This window comes from Astatotilapia calliptera, chromosome 12, assembly GCF_964374335.1.
Source record: "Astatotilapia calliptera chromosome 12, fAstCal68.1, whole genome shotgun sequence".
Lineage (NCBI taxonomy): Eukaryota > Metazoa > Chordata > Actinopteri > Cichliformes > Cichlidae > Astatotilapia > Astatotilapia calliptera.
In genome coordinates this window covers 16,981,127-16,996,940 of record NC_137433.1, presented here as the reverse complement: position 1 = coordinate 16,996,940, position 15,814 = coordinate 16,981,127, and the positions used below count along the sequence as shown (strand labels likewise).

General features: G+C 41.8%; 1 protein-coding gene across 4 annotated transcripts in view; it reads right to left on the bottom strand.

Moving 5' to 3' along the window:
• Window positions 1–2,232: 2,232 nt before the first annotated feature.
• The window catches only part of trpm3 (transient receptor potential cation channel, subfamily M, member 3), a 124,459-nt gene continuing 110,877 nt past the window's right edge, over window positions 2,233–15,814 (bottom strand). For 2 of the 4 annotated variants that reach the window (XM_026187097.2, XM_026187102.2), the window contains exons 18-26: window positions 15,115–15,255; window positions 13,794–13,922; window positions 12,956–13,207; window positions 11,500–11,674; window positions 10,911–11,039; window positions 9,135–9,285; window positions 8,392–8,585; window positions 8,104–8,236; window positions 2,233–7,787 (exon numbers count right to left, since the gene is read on the bottom strand). In XM_026187097.2, coding sequence (XP_026042882.1) covers window positions 6,167–7,787; window positions 8,104–8,236; window positions 8,392–8,585; window positions 9,135–9,285; window positions 10,911–11,039; window positions 11,500–11,674; window positions 12,956–13,207; window positions 13,794–13,922; window positions 15,115–15,255 — 2,925 coding nt within the window. In that variant the 3' untranslated portion in view covers window positions 2,233–6,166. The remainder of the gene's footprint in view (window positions 7,788–8,103; window positions 8,237–8,391; window positions 8,586–9,134; window positions 9,286–10,910; window positions 11,040–11,499; window positions 11,675–12,955; window positions 13,208–13,793; window positions 13,923–15,114; window positions 15,256–15,814) is intronic. The other 2 variants (XM_080287499.1, XM_026187105.2) reach the window with 1 other exon arrangement.

Here is a 15,814-nt window from a genome sequence, read left to right as displayed (position 1 = left end):
TTCACTGTGAACTAAACGAGGCAGCACCTTTCCCTTGCGCCTCAACATTTTCAGACTACATGTTTCCCACTGTCTCTTAAAAGTTTGCTTAAAAAAAGAAAAAAGAAGAAAAGGAATGAGTATAATACTGCCAGCCCACTTAAGTGAAATAAGACCCCTTTAGTTAAAAAGTGCAGGGGGTGGTTCACTTCTGGTCAAAGTTCCTAGAAAATCCTCAGTTTAGGGGCTGCAGGGATTGAGCAATGTGAGCTCTTGACAGTTCTCCCTGACGTGAACTTTGTAGTCAATAGTTGGACACATGTTCTTCCTTGGTTTTGTTTTTCTGTTTACCCACAGAGAGGTATGGCCCTTCGTTTTTATAGGACAGGACTCGGTGTTCTCAAAATATGGGTTTGAACTTTGCCTGGTGACAAACAACACAAATGCATAATTCAGACGAAGCTTACTGCCCCTCTGCTGCATGGATATATATATAGATATAGCTCATATAGATTCATATGTCTTGTGTTGAATCAATATGAAAAACAAGGATTATGAGGGAGTAGGATTCAAGCCAACTGCACAGAAATAACATAACAATAAGTTCTATTTTCTGCATCACAGAATAAAACTGTACAAGGACTTCTTGCTCTTTTTCCACGATCGCCCCATGCTGGAACTCCGCCCCATTTTGCTCCAGCAGAACCCCCAGATTTCCAGGAACAAAAATCTGGTTGAAACTAGGGTCTTGGCCAGATGAGTGTAGTCTCTGCAGCCACCCTCCCACTCCTCCTGCAGCAGAGCTGTAAACATTTCTGGGGAAGAGGAGGCGCTTCCTCGGCTGCCGCAGTTGCTGCTCCCCGCTTCCTCCTCGCACTAACGTGCAAAGAGTTCAATAGTGCACGGTGCATCTGGGTCATGTTGTTGTGGTGTCTTGTACGGCGATTGCGGCAAAGGTTGTTTTTTTTAAAGCGTGTGAGCGCGTGCGTGTCATGTAACCGAGAGGTGGTGGAGGAGGAGGAGGAGGAGGAGGGCGCGCGCATAATCTCAGTACAAAATGTTCTCTTCCACGTGCGGAGTATGAGCTGACGCACCACTGCTGGCCCTCTCCCTTGTGCTAATATAGGCTACCCCGCCCCTCCCCGGTTTCCAAACACTCACAGCCCGGCGGACTACAGGCACAGCGCGGGCACGGCAGGGAGTGTAAAACCTTCACGTTAATATGTAAAACCACGTTTGTATAAACCACAGGTGTCATGCAGGCCCTGGCCAATATGACATAAATATATTCAAGTACTCAGTACTCAGCTGATTACTGAAGAATTTCTATTACAGCTGAAGAAAGCGTGTGAAAACCATTTATACTCTGGGACCAGTTCCAGGCTGTGTTTTTATGGCAGTGTAAGAAGTTTTACAAAGGACAGTCAATGCAGGGGTTTGTTGCCATATCTGCAGAACAGCTTGATGTGCTCCAGTGCCTTATGAGCCTTTGTTGCCTTATGTATCCTACAAAGACTTTTTGTTTGTTTTTGTTTTTTTATTAGTTTCTGCTTAAAACTAGAAGCTTTCAAGGTATTCTTCTGTGGGACCAACTCCCAGTTTGGATTCAGGAGACAGACACTCTGTTTTTAAGGTTACACTTAAAACTTTCCTTTTGACAAGGCTTAGTTAGGGCTGGATCCTGAAGCCTGGGTTCCCTTAAGAGGGTTAAGGGTAACCTGAGCTGCTTTTCTCACTCTACTACTGTAAGTCTTTACAATATCGCCCACCAAACACTGGATGTCGGATAGATGTGCAGATCATGTCTATATTGATCCATCACTTGTCACGCCGATGTCACTTTGCGCAGTGGGCAAGCTCCTTGAGGTGACCGCTGTTGTGATTTAGTGCCATATAAATAAAATTGAGGTGAGATACATCATAAGGGAGTCAAAGATGCTGATGTTCCTGTAGCCGTTTAACTTCAGAGTTTAAATCATTGTCCCAATCAGATATTGGGGTGTTATAATGTGTAGCGAGTGTAGGAACTTTCATTCTTCTTTTCTGAAGAGGGGAGAAAGTCAGTAGAAGCAAGACACAGGTAGGCAAGAGGAAGGTGGGTGTTAATAGTGAAGATGCAAGGAGCAGTGCAGATGGATGCATTTAAATACCTGTGTTAAACCATCCAAAGCAGCTGGTAGTGGTGAGGGCACTCAGTGTGCTGTCATTCATTGCTTGAGTATCCACATGAATTAAAAACAGACAAGACACAAATCTATTTAATTGTTTATTTAACAATGCATGCCAGACATGATCCTATTCACATTGAAGAATACAGATTTGTATTTGCATCCAAATACTCACTACTTTAATTTCATATTATAATCTCTCTCTATCTTTCTCTCAGTCATCATTACACATCATCTCTGTACACTCTGAGTGGAAGAACTGCATGCATTTAAAGGACATTAAATAAAGTGTGACCAGTAGAGGGATAAGTCCCTTTTAGTCGAACAACATCAGAAGTTATTGCAGAAAAAACATGTGCGTGATACTCTAAAGCTTACGAGTCACAGGTTTCATAGGAGGGAAGCAAATCTGTTGATTATTATTATCACATATGCTCATGATTCCCCAAAACTTTAAGAGACAGTGTAGTAAAATATTTAAAAAATACTGTACATTAAGATTCTGTTGGGTTGTGTTGTGTTGGCATGCCTCCCAGTTATTAGTGTCATCTACACTTCCGATTCACACGCAGTTTAATTAAACGCACGTACAAACATACGCACACACGCATGCCTCCTGTCAGTACCTTCCACAACAGTCTCGTCAGCATATCGCAAACACAATCATGTACAAACCTTAACAAGTTTCTACATGCTTCGGACTTGTATGCTCTCTCGTATATGAGGATAAGGAACTTTGAAAAGAATAAAAGAGAATGTAAGGTCAAATAGCAGGGCATAAACTTTCATTCCAACGCGGTCATTTTGTTTTCTGACTGGCCCTGCAACGACTGAGGTGACCTCTGCCTAGTTAATCCCGTCTGCAACAGCTGTGACTCAGCGTGTTTCCATTTGGTTAGACAGAGTTTGGTTTGGTTCAAAATGCAAGAGTCAACTAAGCATGACTGCAAAGACATTCCTCACTTTTGTTTGTACTGTTGGTGTTTTCAACTTTTGTGGTAGAACAAGTTGATCAGGTATGAAGACATTCATGCATTGTATTGCCATTTCTGAACACCTAAACACAAAAATATATAGTTTTTCTATGATCAAAAAGATTCTGGGTTAGACTCATTAAGCACAGTGATTATACTGGACTCTTTCTTTCTTTCTTTCAACGATTAACTTTCCATCTTGCATCACTGGGGTAATGTTGTCCCTGAGCACTGACCTTCATCTTTAAACTATGCTATGACTTACATATGTGTTGAGGAAATTAAAACTCTCATCTTTTAGGTTTGCCATCCAGCCACTGCACACAATTGGGGTTAACTGCAACTTCTGTTGTGATTACAAAGTTAAAGGGACAATCTCCAGATTCTACCTAGAAAAGTAACTGGTCACGTGGTGTGGCGCTTTGCCCAGGACCACAGTTGTTTAATGTTTTTTGTAGCTCGCAAATTAAGAGACATCACCTGGGGGCTTTTAACAGTCCTGGATCATTAGATTTGGGTAGTACCACATGATTTAATCCAATTCGAGCAAGAAAGACCAGTTACTGCAATGACACCTACTGTTTATATCACATCCTCACCCTCGTTTTCGTGCGCAGGTTTGTTTGTTTTTTTGTCCTCCAAAGCTATTGTTGTCAGTGAGATCTTTTATGTGTTCTGGTGAAGAAATTCAAATAAATACCCATACAAGCAATGATACAGTTTACAGATAACAACAATTCCCCCACTCTGTACATCAGATGTGTCCAAAGAGAACAACAAATGTCTGTGAACATAACCACTGATTTTTTGGCCTCTTCACAACAGAAGACAAAGATGAAAAGAGGAAATTCACAGATTTATGAATCACTTCAGTCCCCACATACTCCATCCATGCCCAAAAGGCACCCTAAGTTTGGTATACTGGCAACTATGTATTGCCTTGTCAACATTAGAAAATTCTCATAAGCTGGTTGATAAAACATACAATAAAAACTACTTTAAATACTTTAAATATGATCGAAATGTACATTATATCAGACAAGTCTATATATTTAATAAATAATATAATACATCGTCATTTAGTGCATGTAGATGGTCATCTTTTATTAAATTGAAAAGCTTAATTAGAAAATACTCGACAAAAATATCACTGAGAAGATATAAATATTGATTTTTGTAATTCAAACAGGCATTTACTGCAATTATCAATAAGGAGCAAGAAAATGTCAATAAATAGAATCAATCTCAAAAGAAGAGCAACATGATTAAAACTGAATCATAAGAGTGAGAAAATATAAAAACAAACATTAAAAATCAGTAAGAATTCTATTGATTGAAGCTATTTTGTCTTTACAAAGCTATCGGAAAAAGACATCTTCTTTTTCAGACTTCTTTCTTTACAATAAAAAAAAATGAGAACTTTTTTAAAAACACTGATCTGGCTTTCATCTTTTAATATTAATGACCCTATGTTTCCTCCTTCATGCCGCTTTAAAATGCATGCCTTTCTTAATAAATCTCAGCTAGAATGTGTATACTTGGCAACTCATTCCAAAGCTTTTCCAAATATAAATCAATCAGAAATAAATTCAAGGTCCTTCAATATGATCTGTATGCTTATTTCAACATTTGTTTTAGTATTAGGCAACTGCTTTTTTGTGTGTTTTTTAAAATAAGCCTCTTTTTGCAGTGACCTGCTTTGAATTCAATTAAAAAAAAGAATGAAAGGAGAAAAACAAATGGATGACAGTTATTGGATAGATGAAGGACGGATCTGTTAGGTGCAGGCGGATGTAAAAACCATTTCAAAAATAATGCCACTGCCGAAACCTGAAGGAAGAGGGCTGGGCTACAAGAGAGCTACGATTCTTGGAGTGAAAAGATTTTTGGTGTCAGGTGCGGGCAACTAAGGTTCACATCAGGTTTGCCCAGCAAGCGTTGCTTCCCACACAGGCTCATAACGCCCCCTTGTCCCCATCTATTGCAATTGCACTTGTAAAAGCTCTCTGGAGTCAGGTATAAACTAAGGTATCTCTCCAAGTGATATGTAGGATTTCACTGACCAAGTGTGTGCGCGGATAAACATGAGGATGTCACCATACGCGGAGCGCCTTTCTCTTTCACGCCCTTACATGATGCCTCAGGACAGTGCCTCAAGCACGGCCGCAGGAGATACATGGTGGCATGCCGACTTTTTGACTGCAGTGTGTTCAAATGCTGCTTTGTTTCTGGCAAAGATGAGTGCTTTAGCCGTTTCCTCTCTGATGCTACAATATACAAACAGAAGAGAAAGAACTGTATCCTTCAAAAATGAAATATTTATTTATTATGTGAAAGATTGAGTACTTAGAGGTAATTTGAAGTGCAGTGAAGTCCAAAGACTTCTGATCTCTTCACAAAGTGGCCAGAAATGTTAGTGTCTTTCTGGGTTGAGTTTATGCGAGTTAGGATTATATGAAGCAGGGAAAATGTATTTGAAGGTAAGGTTTTGCAGTAGTAATGACTCTATGTTGGCAAAAGAGGTGGGTGTCATTTCTTTCTTTCTCCTCTCCCTTGGCCTCTCAGACTTGACAGTGTCTACCATATAAAGCTGCTAGGAGTAACAGTATACTTTGTGTGTGACTAGTGTGACTGATATGTGATGTAACACAGTGAAAGATGTCTACTTGAAGTAAAGGTGGTGGGTGGAAGACATACAGTACGAATACACCTTCCATTGCCATAACACCAAACTGAGAGTTACTTAGCTACAAGAGGTAAAAACTAGTCTAGATTCATAGCTCTTTGTTTTGACTGGTGTACAGTAGGACCCCTATATCTCCAATCCTTCTCTGCAGATTCATGATTCAGAGTAAAGCTGCCCTTCAATACTGACTATGAATACATTTTTCTAATCTGAGATATAATGCGGGGGAAAAAAACAACCTTAGATCTCGTCCAGATTAGCATCTAAGGGCAACTTCACCCTGCTATCACTTTAGCCCTCGGCCCTCACAATACTCCTCTCTGGTCCTAACAGTGTGCAAGTGCACTTACACATCCTTGTCACGTGTAGTTTTGTCTATCGAAGCTGCGGAAAGCCGACGGAGCTGCCAGCTTCCTCATTGAGAGGCTGTCAGTTTTGGCTGTGTCAGGTCTTGCTCCAGACTTGCTCCTGAGGAAGGGGTTTCTGGTTCCTGCCAGACCCCGCCCCCCAGGCCCAGGCCCCCTGTCTGCCCCCAGACCCGGTCCTCTCTCCATCCTCTCACTCACCGACAGGCTCTTCCGGTGCGGAGGAGCCAGCGTGAGCGAAGGATGGGAGTCGTCTGACGAGCAGCTGTTTGCTCGCTCCAGCTTGGAGAAGGGGGAGCAGAGAGGGGCCCCACTGGGGCCACCTAGGACCCCTAGCCGAGGGGTATCAGGGGGTGGAACCAGGTCATCAGGGTCCTCAGGATCAGACTCTGTGTGACTAAGCTCTGCCTCTCTCTCTGGATGAGAGGAACCAACGTCCGACGGCTTATCAAAGGGGAATGAAGTGGAACCTCCAGGTGACTGCGAGCGTTCTGCGGGGGTGTATGGAGATGAGACGCAGCGTGTATCGATGCAGTCAGTGATGCTGGTGTACTCCGCGGCCTTTACCTGGACTCCGGCCCCAATCCCACCATAACAGCTTCTTGGTGTGAACATGAGGCTGTGTGACTTGACCAGAGGAGGCTCATCCAGGAATCCTGTGCCTGCGGTAGAGAGGTAGCGGCTGCTCTTAGAACGTTCGAGCAGCCCTGCTGAGGGAGGTGGGGATGGTTCCATATCCCAAGGAGGTAATGTGCTGTCTGGTAAGAGATGTGCTGAGCATAATGACAAATCAGCTGCAGCACTATCATCAAACATAGCTCCAGCAGTTCCGCTGCTGCCTGCACCGCCCTCCGAGTGCCTGTCGCCCAAACCGCTGGTGGCAGCACTGCTGAACTCCCGGCCTCCAGGCAGCACCGTCTCTATTATATCTGACTGCAGCGAGGAGTCTCTCTGGAGAGGTGGGACCATACGGAGAGGATCTAGAAAGACCTCCGCAGGCCCCACCTCTTCAGACGTTGAGACATAGATATCAATGCAGGATGACGGACGGTGCTGCTGGGAGACCGATAACGTCGCCAGTGGGAGGGGCTTAGACTCCTTGGGGCCGGCAGCTGAGGACACAGATTGTGAGCTGTTGGCTCTGTGGAGACTGAGGGAGCGGTCTTTGAAGAAACTTTCAGCTCGCTCAGCTCTACTTCCCCGTTCAGCAGCACGACCAGCTCCAACATAAAATGAATGACTTCTGGTCCGTGTTGTTATGCCAGTGGGCGAAGGAGGAGACATGGAACCCTCAGCTGTTCCCTCTAGAGCCTCCTGGAGGCGGTAGCAGTTCCCCTCTGTGCTGTTAAAGCTGCTTTGACGGAGAATGTATGCGGCTTCAGGGCACTCAGCCTGGCGGAGTATGTATGCAGAGTCTGTGCAGTCAGACGAAGTCCGAGAACGTGCTTTTTGGACCTCCCCGCGCTCGACACCAGTCATGCGCTCCAGCGCTCCAGTAATTCGTCCAATTAGCTCTTCCATTTGGGCCAGACGAATATCAACAGTCTGTAGTGATGCCTTCATGAAGTGTTCCCTCTCATTGACTTCCTCTAAACGCATCGCCATATTCTCCACCCTGACAGAGGAGACAGAAATGAGAGAAAAACATCATAAAAGCACTGGAGGGGGTAGAGTAGAGAAGCGAAAACAGTGTGTGTTCTTAGCTACACATTTCTGTACGCCAAAGGAAATTCTAAATTCACTTTTGTGTTATCAGATTGATCAGCTTCTTTTCTCTCTTTGCCCTTAGTTTCTTTTGCTAGAGTGCGCTGGGCTCTCTTGGCCATTGTACAGAAAAAGAAAAATGGAAATAAGTATTGAAATATGTTCTATATTTCTATTGTTTGATGGTTTTAATACGGACACTGCTTTTGAGTGCAGCCATGTCTGACCTTTCAGAAGTGACTCTGATTCTCTCATCATTGGATGAGTGGAATCTGTCATCTTTCTCTCTGAAGTACTCCTCTATACACTGCTCCTCAAAATCATGGACTTTCTTCAGTTCGTCTTCTGTGATGAAAAGCTCTGTGGATGAAAGGGATTGAGTGTGTTAACGCTAACTATTCAGAAATACTGAAGAGATTTCTTTTTTCGTAAACAGACACTTTTATTGCACTAAAATGGAATAAATGTAACGAGTTCTATTACAAAAAGCTTGTTATTGTATGTGTGCAACTCACTCAGTCCATAGTCCCTTTCATCGTCATCATGCTTGCGCCATCGACAACACAGGTGCTTGAGGACCATAGTTATGTGGCTGAATATGATGAGAGGTGGAGGAAGGACCGGACGTTCATGGAAGGTCATAATGAGCTGGTAGCGCTGAAATTTCCACACCTGGTTGGAGATGGACTTGACCTCGAAGAATGTATTACTACAGACAATCACAGATAGAGACGCCATACAAGCCGAGAAAGATTACATCTGCTGTAAGCTAAAATAAACTGAATCAAGAGAGTTTTGAGGAGAAAATCTGACTAAACCTTCAGTTTAACTGTTGTGTCTTATATTGTCTGCTTTTTTTGTAATAACACTAATGCAGAGAAGAGGACGACTGCATTTGCTTCATTGATTATATAAAAGAGCAGCAACCGACCATTAGTCTGATAATGTCCATGTGGAAAAACCACCATCCCATTATGATACTATAATTAGCTACCAGCCTCAGTGCCCAAATAAAAGTTACATGTGATGCCATTTTTTTGAATATGAGGGAAAAAAACATCAATAAAAACAATTTAATATTGCTAAGATGAATCCTCATCTTTGTCATCCTTTCTTATGAGAGCTAGAGGACAAGAATAAATAATTTCTGCCTTCATGCAGCCAAAAATAACTGAGTTTTGTGCTTCGCTGCATTTCTAAAACACTGCGGTGTCTACTTAAAGTGCAAAAGCTAAAACTATTGGAGGGTTTTACATACTTGAACACAGCAATGAGCAGGTTAACCAGGAGTATGTTGGCCACCAGCAGATAGCAGGCCATGATCGCTGGAACAATCCAGGCACCCGTCTTGCACGGAGGCAGAGCCACCACCACACCGTCCTCTGTAGTGATGTTCTGCCCACAGGGGGCTGCGCATCACCACAAAATAAATACAAACAAGCGAACAAGTTACTAGAAGGCAAACTATATCTTTAGATAAAGACATCCATTCATCATTAATAATATTTCAGAAGAATGTTTTGCACAAAAAATAAATGAAATACATGCAGACACATAATAACAGATAACAAACAGACGATGCTGTATATAATCAGAGTTAAAATAAAGCAAAACTAAGAAAATTGAAGAAACTATCAAACATTCAAATGTATACTCGATCAACTAAAAGAGACAAGCAGACCTCAAAATATATATATATATTTTTTTTAAAAAAAATGCACTTTTCCTTATTTTGCAAACAAACAAGAAGCATAATTCATCATTATGCTTCTTTTCTTAAAGTGGCGGTAGGAGAGAGTGGAAATCATAATGGTAGGGGTTTATGTACACAGATGTGCATCTGATAACAAAATACACACATACACAGAAAAAAAACACATTTGTCATGTGTCACCACAGTTTGCGTTTACAATATATTTAAACATGTCGTCCGTGTTTAAAATATATTGTCACATATGCGAGCCATAGCTTCATTCAGCAATGGTTGACTGTTCTGAATCATTTGAGATGTATTTAGAATGTTTTTTCCATCTGTGATGGTTCAGTTGCTGTGGCTTATCTGGGGAACATTCAGCATTTGTTGTTGGTTTGTTTGCTTTTGAGATTCATTCTACTCATACTCATCATTGCTTGGTGCTCAATTGTTTCACGCAATGCAGCCCAAAGACAGAGAACTGAAGTAATTTTTCCATTTAATTTTTTTTAACCTTCCAAAAAATTTGGATTTAAAAACTCTGACAACTGAACCACTTGAAAAAACAGATTATAGATGATGAGAGGTGGTTAATAAATATGTTGTGGTGCTGATGTGTGGATGCTTTTGTTTTTATTCCTGCGTGATGTTGTATTAGCTTTTGAGTCTCAGTGCTTAGTCACGTTAAATGTCGGATTTATCGGCTGAAATATTTCTCCAATGTTGCAATTGCTTCGGTGAGAAGCTGAGCCGGCGTAAGGGGAGGGTGACATGGTTTAATGTGACAGATGGAGTTGTCATGGCAGGGTCACTTCTTCAAATGGGACGAATTAAAAATCGAATAACAACGAGAGGATAAGAAACATCAACGGAATATCAAATTTTAAACTTTGATATTTCCTCCTGATGTGAAAGCCTGCCAAAAACAAAGACCAGACACATTTGAATAGTGCTGCTGCCATGTAACATTACCATTTGCCAGCCAGTGCAAAAATTTGTGAGTCTAAAGTTGCTTGCAGGATATGGCCTTAGGTCAAGCTACTAGTTGTCTCAATAAAAGATCTGGAGAAGACTGATAGTGTCAGGGAATCAGGAGTTTTGGATTCTTTTAAAATCCGCTCTGTTATTTGTAGAAAACACTGCTGATATTCAGTAGCTGACCCAAGATGCCAACACATGAGGGCAACTTCAGCCTTAGAGCATGGAGCTGCATGCACACTTTTGTATCAAGTGGTCCTCTAGTGGTAGCAGTGGGCATGACATGGCATTAATGTGACGATGATGAAGGAGAGGTGGAAGAGGTAGATGTGGTTAAATTAAGTTCTATAGCTATAGATTTACTGGGATTTTGACTGCATTGGGCAATGTGGGATGGACCATTATTACGCCAGGTTCCATGAGTGCGTAAGTAATTTTCGACCAGCCAGAGTTTTTCATTCAGCCTTTGCTGTACCTTCCTACTATGCATATCTGAAACAAAGAATGAAAACATTATTTCAGATCTCTTCTCTTTGGGCCACTCCTCACATTCTGTACACACCACCAAATATTACCACACAAAAAGATAAGAACGGAGCAGCACACAAAACGCACTCTCACTCTCTGGACATTTCCACATACACACTTCTCACAGTCTATTTATAATTTATTGAGTCAGAATGTCACTCTCTCTACATGACTGCAGATGCAATTAGTCTCCGAGGAAAACAGTTTTATTATGTATGTGTTACACACACACACTCACACACATGCGTGCGCACATAAACATCTTCAAGTAATAGTTCAAGCTGTGAAGAAATGAGTGAAAATGAAATCTAATTTCATACTGAGACTGGTGTTTTCAGTAATACTGCTTCCGTCATTCCTCCCTCCTTCCTCCTTACAAAAACGCATTTTGTCTAACAGCTTACACTCTCGCCCCTGAACTTACGGTCAATCTGGTCGGCAAACACCTCTCCGTAGATCATCCAGTAAGGCATGAAGAAGATGTTCCTGGCTAGCATCCAGGATGGGTCTTCGTTAGGGTTGAGAATGGCCTGACGTGCCACCCCAAAACTCATCAGCACCACCAACATGATGATCACAAAATACATCATGTCGATCATCTGACAGAGGGAGAGAGGAAGAGGAGAAGGGAAGAGGTGAGTGGTTAAAGGAAAGAGAAAACGAGGACAGGATATTTTGAAAATAATGACACTGGATGGGGAAATAGGTAATGAGCGTGTCTGTCACTGCAGGAAAATCAGTTGGTCTGCATTTGCATTTTTTGATTAGTATTCTTCCCAGTGTAAGTTGGTCAACTGAAATTTAATTTAACTTGTTTTGGAACGAAGCCTGAAGTCAATATTTAAAATGCATTTAATTTAGAGCAATCTCTGAGCACTTTCAGGGCTGAAGGGGACACTCTCCCTTTGGGCTTATTTATCCTTCGAACACTTTTGTGCATTTTTTTGATGCACTCAGACTGTCGCTCATCTTGCATTCAGATACCCTGTTAAAGCAAACTTGGAGCTACAGCTGTCACCAAAGTTGTTATTACTAAAAAGAAAGAAAAGTGCAAGGCACACTAATAAGCAGAATAAAGCATCAAAACTAGTAAGAACACAGTTGATACTTTTGGCTGTAACTACAATGCAATTTTTACATTTCTTTATTAGCTTTATTAGCCTGCATAGATAAGTGCTTGGCACCAAAAGATGGTTAAACCTGAGCCCAAGTAAAAGCAATGGCGGTGTAATTAAAAAAAATGACTCAATTACTCAGATAATAAGATAAATCTAAAAAGATTTATATTAAATTAGGTGAAACACACTCATTTGTTTTTACTGTATGTGGACAGGAAGTGCTTGCATGTGTAGTCAGTCCCCTGAGCTTGTTCAGAGCCAGAAAAAAACCCTGTTTATGCCTGTGAACAACGTTGACTTCAAACCTGCTCATCACGTATGCAAATTATTTGAGTAAATCACTGTCAATTTAAGTAACTCTAACTAACTGCTGATTTTCATATCAAAGAGTCTGCGTCCAGAGGTAAACAGGGACATGCCCAGGACAGTCGAGGATCAGAAAGATACAGAACTGGCTCTTTGATCCCCCTCCCCCCGTTGTTTTATCTCCATGTCTGTATCGGCTCTGATCTTGAACTCTCTACGATCAAACAATAAAGTTAAGAGGCACAGAAGCTTGTTTACCGCTTACAGATTAAACCTTTGCAATCATCAAACTCAGTAAGCTGTTACAGTCAGTATACTGTAGATGATGTTGGGCAAAGTCAGAGGGTAAACAGATAGGCATGAAGGCCAGATCATGGAAGGAAAATATGAAAAATACTGCAGATTATAATAGGGATGCCTAAACACACAGAGTTGACTTCCCCTTCCTCTTCTCACCATCTTGCCGATCATCATCACATAGGGACCCAGGTACTTGTTGACGCCGAAGATGTCGAGCAGCCGGATGTACCAATAGATGATGTTGACACAGTAAATCACCCGTCCATAACTCATGAGCGGTGGCTCCTGGAGACGCAGCACCATGCCGACAGAGAATATGAGGATGGCCATGAGGTCTGTGATGTTCCAGTACTCCTGAAGCCACACCTTCACCTTCTGTAACAACTTTCCCGGCTCAGACATCAGGATCTAAACAGCAATCAGAGGAAAATGAACAGAAATGTGGATGCTGTAATGCAGAGATGACAGAAAATGGCATTAATTAAATACAGACGCTAAAGGGTAAAATAAACAGTGACTCTAAAAAGTGACAAAAATAGCACAACAGAAAAATGCACTCTATCACAACCACCATAAGAGGGCAGCATGAGTTCACCTATCGGAGAATCTAACAGCTCAGAATGAGCTGACACAATGATGAATGCATTTCATATACTTACAGTAAAAACAAAGCCACAGAGGATGAACATAATATGGCCACATACCTTTATATTCTATTCACTTTACTCTTTTGCTTTCATGGTTTTCCCATTTCTGTGGCCTGCCTGCATCTCCACTACCAAACACTCTTTTACATCTATTTCTCTGATATATGTACATTTTACCTATTTGCTATGAGACTTAGATGATATGGACATCATGATTAGCCTTTGCCCTCCACCACTGAACTCACTAAATAAGCTGCCGGAGACACTTTGGGTCTTCAGTTGGCTGGCCGGTAGGGAAGACTTGCTTAGAGAGGTCACTACAGGTCTACATTTATAGTCTATTGTACCTCTCTCATCTTCTCTATGCCATTGGTGAAGATGTAAGCGATAACAATCCACTCTTGAGGAGAAGGCCACAAGTCCATCTTGACCAGGACAATGTAGTTGAACAGCATCAGGTAGCCCACATATGCCATCTGCATAGTGATGCAACAGCAGAGAAAAATCAGCATGGTTATGAGTTTGTGCGCTTCAGACACATTAGCAAACTTTACACGAATGAAGATCAATTATCTCTCTGCAAACAGATTCAGTGAAAGGGGGTTTGCCCAAATTAAACACATATTGAGTGAAGTCCTGACCCTCATTGCAACTCCCATTAATGCAGTTTTCAGGCTTTGATAAAAGATATTTGGGGTCAAGGTACCTCCATTATGTGTCTCCTGAATCTTTTAAAAAACATGTTGGCTTTCTGGTTTATACGCATATTTTTTCCATCTGCAAAACAAGCATTCTACCGGTGTTCATTCTACACATGCACATTTGCTTCACACAATAGCTAATTATTAAACCTGGACAGCACACATCAGGTCATAGGTATAAATCTAAATTGGGAACAAGACTAAAAACTCCATTTTGGCTCAGAGAACACATCTGCAATAGTTGAAAGGCACCACAGAGTATTTCTCTTTAACCTGAAGGGCAGAAAGGAGAAGTGGGGTAAGACGGTGGGGGGTGGAGAAGAGAAGGAGAGCGAATAGCCAGAGAGAGGAAAACAGGATGAAACAAAGAGCAGTGAAAATATTTTCTCTGCATAAATAAACAGCGAAATCCCTGCCGGTGCTAAAGAGATGTTTTCACTGGGCAAGCAAATTGAGGCAACCCAAGATAGGGTAAGGAAAAATAATAAATGAGCCAGAATCAAACAAAGCACACACGCTCATAGGCAGATACTGTACCACACAAGCTATACATAAACAGTTACAGATTCTACATGTAAGCTGCTCTATTAAAACAGATAATTGAAAAATCCAAAGCTTAATTTAATATTTATATATTGTAGTAGTTAACCTAGTGGCAATGGCCCAGAAACTTTAGTCAATATTCACACTGTCAATAAAAAGCCTTCTTGTGTGATTCAATTCCTTACCCACCCTCATCCTCCTATACTTTTCTCTCAATGCTGCTTCCATCAGCCTCCAGATCTACTTCATACTATACTTTCCCACACCGTCAAGCCAGGCAATGTCAGGTTGGAACGGGAGGTTAATGACAATGGAGGGAGCGTGAAAGTAGAGGCTTTTGATGCTGTTGCAGAAATACAGTAAGCAGTGACAGTAGCAACAGGAAGCAGAGCATGTAGGTGGTGCTGCTGAAACTGACACTGACCGTATGGAACCAGAACTTGACAATTGGTGCATTGTAGAACTCGTATATCTTGCGTCCCATGGGGATAAGGCGGTGGCGGTTCTGAACCTCCTCAACATCCTTCTTTCTGGATGTCTCTGTGGTTACTTTGCCCAGCATTGCCTGGGCGAATGCAAACCCCACATGGAGCGAGGGAGGAAGGAGTGAGAGGTGTGAGGATTTAAAGTATAGAGAGTGTGGGAAGAGGGAAATGTGATGGATGGGAAAGGTGGGGGAGGAGGAGTCGGTAGAGATGCAGAGGAAGGATGGATAGGAGGATGAGTATTTGGGATGGAGGAGGAAGAGTTGAATAACAGAGAAAAGGGAGAAGGGGGGAGAGGGTTAAATTATGGGCTACAGCACTGTTTTAATATCATAATTAAAGAAGCAAGCACAAGCAATGCAATCATTCCAAAATGTGAAATGTGTGTTTGAGGTGGAGTTTGGGTGAAGGCTGGAAGGCTGGTAACAGAGTATTACGCAGACATGGACACTCATGGATTGTGTCTCAGACAACAATTAGGAGGCAAAAAAGAGACAAGGTACTGACAGGAAGAAGACAGAAAAAAGGAAAGATAAGACATAGATATCTCACTTCAATCTGTGACACATTTCCTTATCCATGAGAGAGGGTTCGGAGCCCACTTTTTTATGGGTCATGGTCTTAATGTCAAAGCAACAC